This window comes from Lissotriton vulgaris, unplaced genomic scaffold (genome assembly GCF_964263255.1).
Source record: "Lissotriton vulgaris unplaced genomic scaffold, aLisVul1.2 SCAFFOLD_388, whole genome shotgun sequence".
NCBI classification, from domain to species: Eukaryota; Metazoa; Chordata; class Amphibia; order Caudata; family Salamandridae; genus Lissotriton; species Lissotriton vulgaris.
In genome coordinates, this window is record NW_028250124.1 from 1,000,132 (window position 1) to 1,014,873 (window position 14,742).

Here is a 14,742-nt window from a genome sequence, read left to right on the forward strand (position 1 = left end):
TATCACTGGTATAGATTCCACAGAAGACGCGTGGATGCATGCAGTACACAGTTGTGTATCACTGGTATAGATTCCACAGAAGACGCGTGGATGCATGCAGTGCAGAGTTGTGCATCACTGGTGTAGATTCCACAGAAGACGCGTGGATGCATGCAGTGCAGAGTTGTGTATCACTGGTGTAGATTCTACTGAAGACGCGTGGATGCATGCAGTACACAGTTGTGTATCACTGGTATAGATTCCACAGAAGACGCGTGGATGCATGCAGTGCAGAGTTGTGTATCACTGGTGTAGATTTCACAGCAGACGCATGGATGCATGCAGTGCATAGTTGTGTATCACTGGTGTAGATTCTACAGAAGACGCGTGGATGCATGCAGTGCAGAGTTGTGCATCACTGGTGTAGATTTCACAGAAGACGCGTGGATGCATGCAGTGCAGAGTTGTGCATCACTGGTGTAGATTTCACAGAAGACACATGGATGCATGCAGTGCAGAGTTGTGTATCACTGGTGTAGATTCCACAGAAGACGCGTGGATGCATGCAGTGCAGAGTTGTGTATCACTGGTGTAGATTCTACTGAAGACGCGTGGATGCATGCAGTACACAGTTGTGTATCACTGGTATAGATTCCACAGAAGACGCGTGGATGCATGCAGTGCAGAGTTGTGCATCACTGGTGTAGATTTCACAGAAGACACATGGATGCATGCAGTGCAGAGTTGTGTATCACTGGTGTAGATTCCACAGAAGACGCGTGGATGCATGCAGTGCAGAGTTGTGTATCACTGGTGTAGATTCTACTGAAGACGCGTGGATGCATGCAGTACACAGTTGTGTATCACTGGTATAGATTCCACAGAAGACGCGTGGATGCATGCAGTGCAGAGTTGTGTATCACAGGTGTAGATTTCACAGAAGACACATGGATGCATGCAGTACACAGTTGTGTATCACAGGTGTAGATTCCACAGAAGACGCGTGGATGCATGCAGTACAGAGTTGTGTATCACTGGTGTAGATTTCACAGAAGACACATGGATGCATGCAGTGCAGAGTTGTGTATCACTGGTGTAGATTTCACAGAAGACGCATGGGTGCATGCAGTACAGAGTTGTGTATCACTGGTATAGATTCCACAGAAGACGCGTGGATGCATGCAGTACACAGTTGTGTATCACTGGTATAGATTCCACAGAAGACGCGTGGATGCATGCAGTGCAGAGTTGTGCATCACTGGTGTAGATTTCACAGAAGACACATGGATGCATGCAGTGCAGAGTTGTGTATCACTGGTGTAGATTCCACAGAAGACGCGTGGATGCATGCAGTGCAGAGTTGTGTATCACTGGTGTAGATTCTACTGAAGACGCGTGGATGCATGCAGTACACAGTTGTGTATCACTGGTATAGATTCCACAGAAGACGCGTGGATGCATGCAGTGCAGAGTTGTGTATCACAGGTGTAGATTTCACAGAAGACACATGGATGCATGCAGTACACAGTTGTGTATCACAGGTGTAGATTCCACAGAAGACGCGTGGATGCATGCAGTACAGAGTTGTGTATCACTGGTGTAGATTTCACAGCAGACGCATGGATGCATGCAGTGCATAGTTGTGTATCACTGGTGTAGATTCTACAGAAGACGCGTGGATGCATGCAGTGCAGAGTTGTGTATCACAGGTGTAGATTTCACAGAAGACACATGGATGCATGCAGTGCAGAGTTGTGTATCACTGGTGTAGATTTCACAGAAGACGCATGGGTGCATGCAGTACAGAGTTGTGTATCACTGGTATAGATTCCACAGAAGACGCGTGGATGCATGCAGTACACAGTTGTGTATCACTGGTATAGATTCCACAGAAGACGCGTGGATGCATGCAGTACACAGTTGTGTATCACTGGTATAGATTCCACAGAAGACGCGTGGATGCATGCAGTACACAGTTGTGTATCACTGGTATAGATTCCACAGAAGACGCATGGATGCATGCAGTGCAGAGTTGTGCATCACTGGTGTAGATTTCACAGAAGACACATGGATGCATGCAGTGCAGAGTTGTGTATCACTGGTGTAGATTCCACAGAAGACGCGTGGATGCATGCAGTGCAGAGTTGTGTATCACTGGTGTAGATTCCACAGAAGACGCGTGGATGCATGCAGTGCAGAGTTGTGTATCACTGGTGTAGATTCTACAGAAGACGCGTGGATGCATGCAGTACACAGTTGTGTATCACTGGTGTAGATTCTACTGAAGACGCATGGATGCATGCAGTACACAGTTGTGTATCACTGGTGTAGATTTCACAGAAGACGCATGGGTGCATGCAGTGCAGAGTTGTGTATCACAGGTGTAGATTTCACAGAAGACGCGTGGATGCATGCAGTGCAGAGTTGTGTATCACAGGTGTAGATTTCACAGAAGACGCGTGGATGCATGCAGTACAGAGTTGTGTATCACAGGTGTAGATTCCACAGAAGACGCGTGGATGCATGCAGTACTGAGTTGTGTATCACAGGTGTAGATTTTACAGAAGACGCGTTGATGCATGGGATGCAGAGTTGTGTATCACTGGTGTAGATTTTACAGAAGATTCTTGGATGCATGCGGTGCAGAGAAGATGCATGGATGCATGCAGTGCCGCTTATCACTGGTGTAGATGTATACATTCTCAGGCGTCCAATGAGCTTCCTTTACACTCTATTCAAATCAATGGTTTCAGACATGGTTATAGTCCTCTGGGCATATTCAGTGTACTATATGCATGCCAGACCCTGGGTGGAACAGTGCCATTGCACATTGTTAACAAGTTTTTCTTTCTCCGCATGGAAAATAGTCGCCCTCCCCCACCCACCCCCCTCTCCCCGCCGCGGAGTACAAATGGAGTTGCACCCATTTCTTCCTCACGTCTTCTGTTAAAATTAGTAACTTTCCAGGGTGGCAGTGGCCACAAAACTATATTGTGGAGCTAGGCATGAATGCAAGCGTAAAAGACAGACCGGGCACTGTAATGCTGTGTTGGCTGCACTTCCAGGGTAGTCCTATAAACATGTGTACACTTGTATTGTACTTTCATAACAGGGCCTGAAGTTACCTCCGCAGCTGAGTCCATCGTTATTGATGGCGATGGTGAGATTTACGCCATCAACAGTCAAGATTATCAGAGGATGGGATACTTCACCCGCCCTGCAGGTGAGGCATTCTGCTGCTTTTAATGCACACATAAAGTACCCCAGGAAACAATGAAGAGTTATTTCTTGGGACCTTTCATCAGCATGATCTTGTGTTGTGTTGCTAGTTTGTAAAGAAGTGGGTGTTTGTCTCTGGGTCCGCTCTGCCGGCTCTTGTGGTCATTTCGCGTGTGAGTGGTGCTACTGTGCTGTCCACACATACTGCTCTATAGAGGTTACAGCCAGGCTTCAGAAGGTGGGGCTCGGCGTTTCTTGTGCTGTTTTTAAGGGGGTGCATGTCTCTGGGTCCCCTCTGCCGACTCCTGTGATCATTTCATGGCGGCCTCAGAAATAGAGGAGGTAATGTGTCGTTAACAGAATCAAAATCACCAATGAAACAGGCGCCTAGTCAGGTCATAAGCCATCTTGAGATAGGGTATAAGTTAGAAAGCATGAAGGTGTATTAAAGAATCAAGGGCCAGAAGAAGGTGGCCAAATAGCGATCGCTAACTGAGAAATTCACTGAATTTCAGCGTTTGCGATCGCTATGTGACTGAGAGCAATGTAGGCGAGTTTAAACCGACTAGCAAAATAAGGAATCGCAAAATTGTGATTCCTTATTTTGCTCTTGCATTTAAGGAATCACTAATTACAAATTCCTTAAATGCGATGTAAGAAGCACAAAAGAAAGGGCACTTTGGCCTTAAGGAATCATTCGCTAATTACCAGCAACTTCAAGTCGGTGGTAATTAGCGATTTCCTTTAAAAAGGCACTTTTTTGCTTTTTTTAAAGTGTCATGTGGCACACATTCATGCCCTTAGGGCATGTATGTGTGCCAGATGCGATTCTTCAACCCCCGCAGCGTGGCGCAAAATCCGCCCCGCTGCGGGAATTCTATTGCGCGGGCAGGGCCGCTTCGGCCAACAGACGTGCACAGCATTACCGAGGTAGTGCTCGCGACGGCCGTTGGACTACGGCAGCAGCGAAGGGGTTAATAGCTAATCGCAAATTGATAATGTCTTCCCATTCATTCCTATGGGCCTCCTAGCCCATAGGGATGAATGGGTAGGTATTCCTTATTAGCGAATCTCAATTTGCGATTTGTTATTAAGAAATATTAAGGAATTGCTAATATTTTAGCGATTCCTACCGACGTTCAATTTTGCGAGTCCTATAGCGAATCGGTAAAGTTCACTATTAAGGATTCACAAATTTAATTTTACCTACATCTGGCCCCAAAACGCTTAAAGAAGTCAGAAATCTAGTCAGTTATTTTAGGGAATTAGCTTAAGGCTCACTTAAATGCAGCAGTAAATCTAACAAAAATATTTTAAGTCCTGAGCATGAGACAGATTGATGTGGGTCTGCTCAAACCAGACAAAAGGTCACGGCCAGATTGAGGCTCATTATAATCAAATACACAGTGAAAATCACAAAGTCCGCATATGGCGATCACATTGTTACAGAGGGTAAGAAATCAGAAGGAAGATTGTAATTGAGCATCATCTAAGGCCATCCTAACATCTTCCCGTGAAATAATATTAATACAACTCCTTTAGACCCGATGTCATCGGATGCGACAGTACAAATCTAGTGACTCTCAAAACAATGACAGACTCGTGTGATGAATAGACTTGCTGTACAGGTGGGAAAAGAAAAGGCCTTCAACTCTTTCATTTCGATGGGAAAATTCTTCCGTATTCACCAAGAGCAACAAACTGTGTCATTTCTGCACTTTCTGCTGCTTGTGGAGATTGAGTGCCACAAACACATGGGCGCAAAGGAATACAAGGTGGAGTCAAGCCTAGTGTAGGCCTTTTCTAGTCAATGATAAAAAACACAGTCCTGTAAAGTTCAGCTTTCTCCTCTTGGGTGCAAAACTTTCATATTATTTGACAAGCATTATTTATTAATCAGAAAGATCTTTATTGCATGTGTGCACGGTTTTGTGTGTAGGGGCATGCCTATGTGACTATGCATTTACATGTATAGGCACGTGTGAGTATGTGTCTATGTGCACATGTTTGTGTGTGTCTGTGTGCGTATGTTTGTGTGTTCATGTTTGTATGTGTCTGTATGTGTGCATGTTTGTGCGTGTCTGTATATTGTGAGCACATGTTTTGGTGTCTGTGTGCATGTTTGTGTGCCTGTGTGCGCATGTTTGTGTGTGTCTGTGCGCGCATTTTGTGTGTGTCTGTGTGTCCATGTTTGTGTGTGTGTGTCTGTTTGTGTCTATGTGTGTGTGTGTCTGTTTGGGTGCGCATGTTTGTGTCTGTGTGCGCACATGTGTGTGTGTGTGTCTGTGTGCGCATGTTTGTGTGTGCGTATGTTTCTGTGCTCATTTTGTGTGTGCATGTTTGTGTGTGTGTCTGTCTCTGTGTTTGTGTATCTGTTTGTGTGTGTCTGTGTGTGCGCACGTTTGTGTGTCTGTGTGTGCGCATGTTTGTGTGTGTCTGTGTTTGTGTGTGCATGTTTGTGTTCGTGTTTACTGAAATGGGCTCTTTCTGTGCTCCTCCCCCTTAGTTGTTTGTTTTCGATTCTCCGGCCATCTTCTTTCTGGCAGAGGTATTTCTGTTTTAGTGCATCTGTCATACAATCTTGGATGTAGGGATGTATGTCACTAATATTTTACATATTTGTTAACTGGGATTTATTTCTGTGAGCTTTGTTTCTAGATTGCCAGGAAATGCTATCAGCCTCCTACGCAGTGACCACATCAGAGCAGATGCAAGCCCATCTCCTAATGTATAAAAAAGGTGCATTTTTAAAAATGATTTAGGGTACAGGGCGCACTGTGTCTTCTGTGACACTGTAAGCAGGGCTGGTGAAGATGGGTCCTCTCTACGGTGCCTTGTCCCTGAAGCAGTGAGGAAGACATTCTCGGCTAATTCGAAGTCTTGTTCGAAACATCTCCCAGGAAGTTCAATCGTGCTCGTAGGAGGCATTCAGTCCTTTTCTGTTCTTCTCAACTTGGTTTCTCAATGCTCATTCAAGTATGCCTCCCTACCATTGCCCCACTCCGGCATTTGCTGTTCGGACCAGCCTGAAGGGTGGACGGTGAGGTGTACGTACAGTATAGGAACCTGGACTGAATACTACTCTTACGCCACACATTTGTGTCACAATAGCACCAGCTCAATTATTTGATTGAAGAAAGATTACTCGAGCCTCTTTTTAATGCAACTTCACTTTGCTGTATCGCTCACTATGATTATGTGAGCCCCGTGATGTCATTCTCGGTCGAGCCTACCAGGCTGTCTGGTTCCGAAGACTTATTGTGCGCTTACAAGGGTTTAAAACATTCCCATTGCTTGTGTTTAATGTCACTATTCTCTGAATTTATATACCGCTTGTTTCCCCTGGTGGGGTGCTGAAGCGATTTCTTCAGTGAGTAGCACGCTACTCCGGAACCCATAAAGGATTAATAGTGAATTAGTATAGTGAAATATGAAAGTAATTTGGTGGATATTAGTCAGTTATTTGGATTGAGAAGGATAGCAGAGGGATAGAAGAGGGAAAAAGGTGTGCATTTATATAGCGCTCGTTACCCCTGATGGGGTGTTGAAGCACTTTTTATATATATGAACATTTTTAAAAATGAGGTTTTGCCAGCTGCATAGAAGAAAAGAAAGGCGCAACCGCCATTGTTAGAGATGATGGGTCGTCACCGCAGGGCTGGTTGCAGCATAATATTATTATGCAAGAGCTAAACATCTTTAAAATAGTGTTAAAAAATGTAAACAGATTATAGCATACAAATTCATTTGGAGGTATTCTAATTAGATTGATCAGCTCATTAATTCTAGAAATCTTATATCTGAAACATATGGGTTTTATAAAATGGCGCAAAGCTTCCACCAAGACCTTATGTCGGCAGACGTATAAACTGTGTGCGATGTCTTGAGCTCCGCCTCTACATAGATCTCAAGATCCTGTCTTACCAGTCCATCTAGTGTTTGTCCCTTACCTGGAGGATAGCCTTTTTATCTTCACTTGGATTGACTGGCTTCTATCCTTCCACTGTTCAGTGGTTATGGAATTACTTTTTTGTTTGCCTAAGCACTTCATGAGAGTGCATGTGTTTTTTTTCTCATGTGATTCTCCCGAAGAATACCACCCAGTTGTCTCCCTCATGTTGCATTCTCTTCAGTGCCTTTCCCCGCTGTACGTCCTGGCTCCCTTACGCTCCATGTTGCTTTCTCATTTCTGTGCTTCTCTTTCCACACCTGTATTGCTCTCCTATGTGTGCTGTTTATCCCCTCCCCAACCATTCAGTGTTGCTTCCCGCTCCTCTGTTGCCCCATGTCTAGATTCACCCTTTTTGGTAGGGGGGGAAGGAGGTGGGGGCAGCCAGCACATTGGATCGGTAAGTAAAAAAGATTGTAACATGTCATTTTGAAGGTGTGCATGCTTTTTGACGCATCTCAGTGCACACATTGGCATACCTTTTACTACTGCCCATGTTGCATAGCCTCTTGTTGATGTTGTAAAGCATTTCCACAAGTCATCAGCAATGCAAATGGGTCCTAGAAGACTAGACCTATTGGCTGTGCCAATGCTTGTTCAATACGCCCTCAGCAATGCTGTTGCTATTAAACAATGAAAAATTGATGATTGGTAAAATTCGAAAACATTGTTTGAGTCACCTGAGCGTAGAGTGTCAGTGCTGCTGTGTGGCTCGCTGTGATTTTACATTATATCAATTGACATACAGTGCTGAAAATGGAACGATGCTTTTGTTTGTCGTTGGTGAATCCTAGCTAGGCTTCGTAATCCTTTGCAGCATTTGGTGCAAGTTATCTCATGTGCTTAAGATGTACGTTTAAGCACTACATTCCCATAGATGATCACTGTGGCGCAAAACAGAAGTGTGGGGACTGTGCTGCCATGTGCAGCACTTCCACATTTATAGCTGGTAACAATCATTTCATTCATGTTCCACAGGTGAAGGAAGTGTGGACTCGAGGAGAAAAGTCGATCCTTATTCCTTATGTAATGACAAAGGGATATTACGTGAACCTGCAGCAGAGCAGCTCAATGTAAACATTAAAATGGTGGGTGTTACTGAGACAAAGAATCTGATAAGGAATATGTGGTCGGGGAGCAACCAGGAAGTAAAGGAAGAAAAAACGGAAGAGGGACAGAATGGATGCAGCCAGCAAATGTTTTCCAGCTTCCATCAGGTCATGCCAAGTGCACAGAGGTCAGAAGCGTACACTAAACATGACATCATGAGTAATCACAATCCAGTTTCATACTCGTACCCTGAGAGAGAGCAGAACCGCGAGATGAGCACAAGCATTGGTCAACAGCGAGCATACAAAGGAAAAGAAAGACATGCATGTACTGAATGTGGGAAAAGCCTGCGTTCAGCCTCAGCACTTCTCAGACATGAGAGAGTACATACCGGAGAAAGGCCTTTCGTTTGCAGTATTTGTGGAAAAAGCTACAATCAAAAGGAAGTTCTTCAAAGACACCAAAAGATGCACACGGGTGAAAAGCCGTATCAGTGCGGCGTATGTGGAAAGAGATTTGCTCTAAAACACAATCTCGTTGGACACCAAACGACACACAAGAGGCTACAACACAGTTACGAGGTGGGTCTATAGCGAACATTACAAATGCTGCAATGTGTTATCCCTGAAAGATGGAGGAAATCTCAGAGGAACTAGCAGGTGTCAAGCCCAGAGAGCCAACAGGACCAAGCGCCAGTCAGAAGAAGCCAACAGGACCAAGCGCCAGTCAGAATAAACAAACAGGACCAAGGGCCAGTCAGAATAAACCAACAGGACCAAGCGCCAGTCAGATTAAGCCAACAGGACCAAGTGCCAGTCAGAATAAGCCAACAGTACCAAGCGCCAGTCAGAATTAACCAACAGGACCAAGCGCCAGTCAATTAAGCCAACAGGACCAAGCGCCAGTCAGAATAAGCCAACAGGACCAAGCGCCAGTCAGAATAAGCCAACAGGACCGAGCGCCAGTCAGAATAAACCATCAGGACCGAGCGCCAGTCAGAATAAACCAACAGGACCAAGCGCCAGTCAGAACAACTCAACTCATGATAGTTGGGGTCACGGGGTGTCCAGATACAAACTTAAAATTGTGTGGAAGAGGCAACGGAATGAATAATAAACTCCCTCATGCTGTTGCAGAAAGTATGGAATGTGTTTGAAAGAGAGAAGCTAAATATGGATTAAAACACTAAAAATGTACCAATCGCTTGACACAGATATCTTTTCACAGAGACGAGTGCCTATGAAAAGAGGCAAAGCACGACGTGAGGCGGCCAATGTTAGTACTGAGGCAAACATTTGCCATTGATTTGTAGCAAAGGAGAGTATGAAACAGAAATGAAACTAGACGATGCATTACTGAGCGCTGACTGATGTAGGGCACAAAGATTACAATCAGCAGTTGATAACTATGAGAGACGAGGCAGTGTTGGGCTCAATTTACCAAACAGAACAACTTTTTACATTACTTCTTCTAAAATCACTGTACGTCAATCTAACGTTTGAAGTGCACATGAGAGGACAGAATTTGAACAAGTTTATTCACATCAACGTCTGTTACCATACGTAATGTCATAGTATCTGAATGCACCAATGGCATTCCAGTGTGACGAACAATGCCCCCACTGCAGGACTGAACTCATTTGAAAAGTCTTCGGCTAAATGCACTGTATTTGTGAGCACTGCAGTGCAAGAAAAGGGACAGACACAAGAATCTGGAGGTGTGTCCTCGATGGGACGTCCCAGCAGAAACTGATGATAAATCATACAGAGCTGGACATACCTCGTCTTTCAGGCACTAATCTGCTTCATACGCGAGAGTAACAAAGCGATTCCATATTGAGAGTTAACATCACAGGATCTCAAATGTAAAGCATACATAGTGCTCACCGCAGAAAGAGTGTGTAACCTGGAGAACAAAGCCATTTCTGAGATATGTTGGAGCGCTTCATATCCTCTGGACGAAGAGCAGCATTACCACAGCTCATCCTGACTCGTATTCAAAGTGGACAATGCGCTGTTTTAAACTTTACTTCCAGTTGCAGAAGTCATTTGTGTTTATTAAACCAGTCATCCAATGACGACAAAGACAGGTCGATTTCATGTTCAATGTTCACTTCACATGGAATTTATTTTTAGTGTTTACTTGTAAATGAATGATCTTTGATTTTTAATAACACATAAAACAATGTTTGCCTTAACAAATGTTAATGTTCAGTATCTTTTGTGTCACAAATCGGTGTAAACAGGAGCATTTATGGGATGTAACTTGCTGCTAATTGCTATAACGATTGTTAACGGCCCTTTTCCTAAGTTATAGGTGTGAGTCTCTCCATTGTCTTCCCCTGAGCTCTGAACATTCCATTGTTTTAATGTTAATTATTATTGATTAAACATGTGGAGACATTTAGAACAAAGTAAAACAAAGAATGTTGTCAGGTCAGGGTTCCAGGACATAGAGACCTCCGAAGAAAAGCATGTAATAGTTTGTCATTCGGCCTTGGAGCCTCAGGAAAGAGGTACAACTGCGAGCTCGCTAAAATATCCTGAGCAGCGTCTTCAGGCTTTGCTGTCCGATGTAGCAAGTGGGTGAGTTTAGGTTTACCCTTGGATGGCAGTCTAGGGCTGATGTCACCAATATATATAACATAGGTTTGTAATACAATGCATAGGCTTTGTGTTAAGGTGAAGAAAAGGATACAACTTATATTCACTGTATGATCTACTTCACAGGTGATCTCTGGCTCTGCCAGTTTACGAGGGAGCTCTGCCAGTTTACGGGAGCTCTGGCTCTTCCAGTTTACGTGGGAGCTCTGGCTCTGCCAGTTTACAGGGAGCTCTGGCTCTGCCAGTTTACGAGGGAGCTCTTGCTCTGCCAGTTTACGGGAACTCTGGCTCTGCCAGTTTACGAGGGAGCTCTTGCTCTGCCAGTTTACAGGGAGCTCTGGCTCTGCCAGTTTACGAGGGAGCTCTTGCTCTGCCAGTTTACAGGGAGCTCTGGCTCTGCCAGTTTACGGGAGCTCTGGCTCTGCCAGTTTACGGGAACTCTGGCTCTGCCAGTTTACAGGGAGCTCTGGCTCTGCCAGTTTACGAGGGAGCTCTTGCTCTGCCAGTTTACAGGGAGCTCTGGCTCTGCCAGTTTACGGGAGCTCTGGCTCTGCCAGTTTACGGGAACTCTGGCTCTGCCAGTTTACGGGAGCTCTGGCTCTGCCAGTTTACAGGGAGCTCTGGCTCTGCCAGTTTACGAGGGAGCTCTGGCTCTGCCAGTTTACGGGAGCTCTGGCTCTGCCAGTTTACGGGAACTCTGGCTCTGCCAGTTTACGTGGGAGGTCTGGCTCTGCCAGTTTACGAGGGAGCTCTGGCTCTGCCAGTTTACGGGAGCTCTAGCTCTGCCAGTTTACGGGAGCTCTGGCTCTGCCAGTTTACGGGAACTCTGGCTCTGCCAGTTTACGTGGGAGGTCTGGCTCTGCCAGTTTTACAAGGGAGCCTTGGGTCAGCCAGTGTAAGGGGAAGCTCTTGCTCTGCCAGTTTGTGGGAGCTCTCGCTCTGCCATATTACGGGGAGCTCTTGCTCTGACAGTTTACGGGAGAGCTCTTGCTCTGACAGTTTACGGGGGTCGCTCGCTCTGCAATTTTATGGGGGAGCTCTCACTCTGCCAGTTTATGGGGGAACTCTCGCACTGCCGGTTTACGGGGGAGCTCTTGCAGCTTACAGAGGAGCTTTCACTCTGCCAATCTATACATGAGGCCCTTAGTCTCACACCAATAAAGAACATTCAGTATAGTTTTGCAACTTTAGGAGAAACAGGGTAGGGAATTGAAGAGCAGCTGAACATGATCAAGATTGTGCAACAAATACGCTGAAGCAAATCATAAGGTTTCCTTAGAAGAAGCTCACAACAATTGATCTATCAGGTCACTTTGATCTTTTTAATTCATTCCATTGCAGACAAAAAGCAGCAGCCGACACGCGGTTCGTCCTCCTGGACTTTCTCAAGGCTACAAAATCATATTTACAAACTATTTACATAGAGCAGTACATTGTACAGGTTTTTTTAAAACAAGCTTTTTGTTTTAAAGACTCATTCAGCAAATGAGAGTAAAGTGAACTGAGCAAATATAACAATAAGTGAAGATCAGTTGGAAAGGTCACAACAGGTAAGTGAGATGAGCAAATACACCAAATAAAGAACATCAGTTTAAAGAGATCACAACAGAAGTATCTACAGAAAATAACAAGTATAAAGAACTGTGGAGACCAGAACGCTAGTAAAAAAGGAAAGCCTAATAAGATAGAAGCACACACCCTTTGTAAGGATAATAGAAACGATTAAGTGGTGTGCTTCAGTGCATTTATTGGACTCTGTATCTAGACAGTTTTTGCAGTTCTAGTGGACTCATACCCAAGTGGGTGGGTATTGTAACATCATGAGAGCACCCTCACGAAATATGGTCTAGTAAAAATTGGTATCATAAATACAATACTGTGAAATAATAGATGTGCAGATCAAATAGCATACCCACGAACTTTGTTTGTGTAACATGATCAAGACTTTATATACTGCAATCACAAATTACCTGTATTCATGGATACACCCATTTTACAATTTCTACTTAGAATAAGCATATTTTGCAAATACATGTACTGTTGAAAAGGATGATCAAAAATGCCATGCAGGGTTCCTTTTGGATGGTAAGTAACTGAGTCAAGTCATAGTCATAGTCAAGTCATAAAATTTATATAGCGCACTACATACCCAGAGGGTTTCAAGGCGCTTAGGAAGGGGGGGATGATTATTTGTCAAATATCCATGTTTTAAGCTGCTTTCTGAACGCTAGGTGATTCTGGGTGAGGCGAAGGTAAGCGGGGAGTGAGTTCCAAGTTTTGGCAGCCAGGTAAGAGAAGGATCTGCCTCCCATGGTGGTCTTGTTGATGCGAGGTACAGTGGCGAAGGCTTGGCTGGAAGAGCGGAGTTGGCGGGAGGGGGTGTAGAAGGACAGTCGAGAGTTGAGGCAGTCTGGTCCGATGTCGTAGAGTGATTTGTGTGCGTGGGTGAGCAGACGGAAAGTGATCCTCTTATTGACGGGTAGCCAGTGGAGATCTTTAAGGTGACCAGAGATGTGTTCGTTGCGTGGGATGTCTAATATGAGCCTGGCTGAGGCGTTTTGGATTCGTTGTAATTTATTCTGGAGTTTAGCGGTGGTACCTGCGTAGAGGGTGTTTCCGTAGTCCAGTCGGCTCGTGGCCAGAGCATGGGTGACTGTTTTCCTTGTTTCGGTGGGGATCCAGCGAAATGTTTTTCTGAGCATGCGAAGAATGTTAAAGCAGGAAGACGATACGGCGCTGATTTGTCTGTTCATTGAGAGTGAAGAATCCAGGATGACGCCAAGGTTCCGTGCGTGGTCTGTCGGGATGGGTGCATTTCCGAGGGCTTCTGGCCACCAGGAGTTGTCCCATGCAGAGGGGGATTTACCTAAGATGAGGACTTCTGTTTTGTCTGAGTTCAGTTTCAGTCGGCTTTGTTTCATCCATTCGGCGACTTCTTTCATTCCTTCGTGAAGGTTAGTTTTGGCGGTGCTGGGGTCCTTGGTGAGAGATAGGATCAGTTGAGTGTCATCTGCGTAAGAGATGATGTTGAGGTTGTGTTGGCGTGCGATGGCCGCGAGGGGGCACATGTATACGTTGAAGAGGGTGGGACTGAGTGAGGATCCTTGTGGTACGCCGCAGATGATTTCAGAGGCCTTGGACTTGAATGGTGGGAGGCGGACTCTCTGGGTTCTTCCGGTGAGGAACGAGGTGATCCATTCCAGTGCCTTTCCTTGGATTCCGATGTTTCTGAGGCGTTGTAAAAGGGTGCTGTGGCAGACTGTGTCGAAGGCTGCAGAAAGGTCGAGGAGGATGAGGGCGACTGTGTCTCCATTGTCCAGTAGAGTTCGAATGTCGTCTGTTGCTGCAATGAGAGCGGTCTCAGTGCTGTGTTTGGCTCGGAAGCCAGATTGTGAGGGGTCGAGTGAATTGTTGGCTTCGAGGAAGGCGGCGAGCTGGTTGTTGACAGCTTTCTCGATGACTTTGGCCGGGAATGGAAGAAGCGAGATGGGGCGGTAGTTTTTGAGTTCGGTGGGGTCTGCTGTTGGTTTTTTCAGAAGGGCGGTGAGTTCAGCGTGTTTCCAATGTTCTGGGAAGGTAGCGGAGTTGAAGGAGCAGTTGATGACGTCTCGGAGGTGCGGAGCTATGACGGAGTCTGCTTTGTTGAAGATGTGGTGAGGGCAAGGGTCAGTGGGGGATCCAGAGTGGATGGAATTCATCAGGCGGATGGTGTCCTCAGTGGAGATAGGGTTCCAGGCGTTAAGGGTGTTAATGGGGGGAAACAATGCTGCAGGACTGCCACATATGTGCACTGTGTAGGAAGGTGGAATCTGACTAGATGGTTACCCCCACTTTTTGCCTCGTGTTTTGATGGTTTTTGACTTAGTTTGACTGGGATCCTGCTATCGAGGTCCCAGCCTATCTGTTTCCCTCTCTAAATTGATAGCATGTACATTAGGTACA

General features: G+C 45.4%; 1 protein-coding gene across 1 annotated transcript in view; it reads left to right on the top strand.

The window, feature by feature from the left end:
* The window catches only part of LOC147663363 (uncharacterized), a 187,949-nt gene that overhangs the window by 54,515 nt on the left and 118,692 nt on the right, over window positions 1-14,742 (top strand). The window contains exons 6-9 of the mRNA XM_086950499.1: window positions 3,092-3,202; window positions 8,126-8,789; window positions 9,799-9,914; window positions 10,947-11,695. Coding sequence (XP_086806625.1) covers window positions 3,092-3,202; window positions 8,126-8,789; window positions 9,799-9,914; window positions 10,947-11,695 — 1,640 coding nt within the window. The remainder of the gene's footprint in view (window positions 1-3,091; window positions 3,203-8,125; window positions 8,790-9,798; window positions 9,915-10,946; window positions 11,696-14,742) is intronic.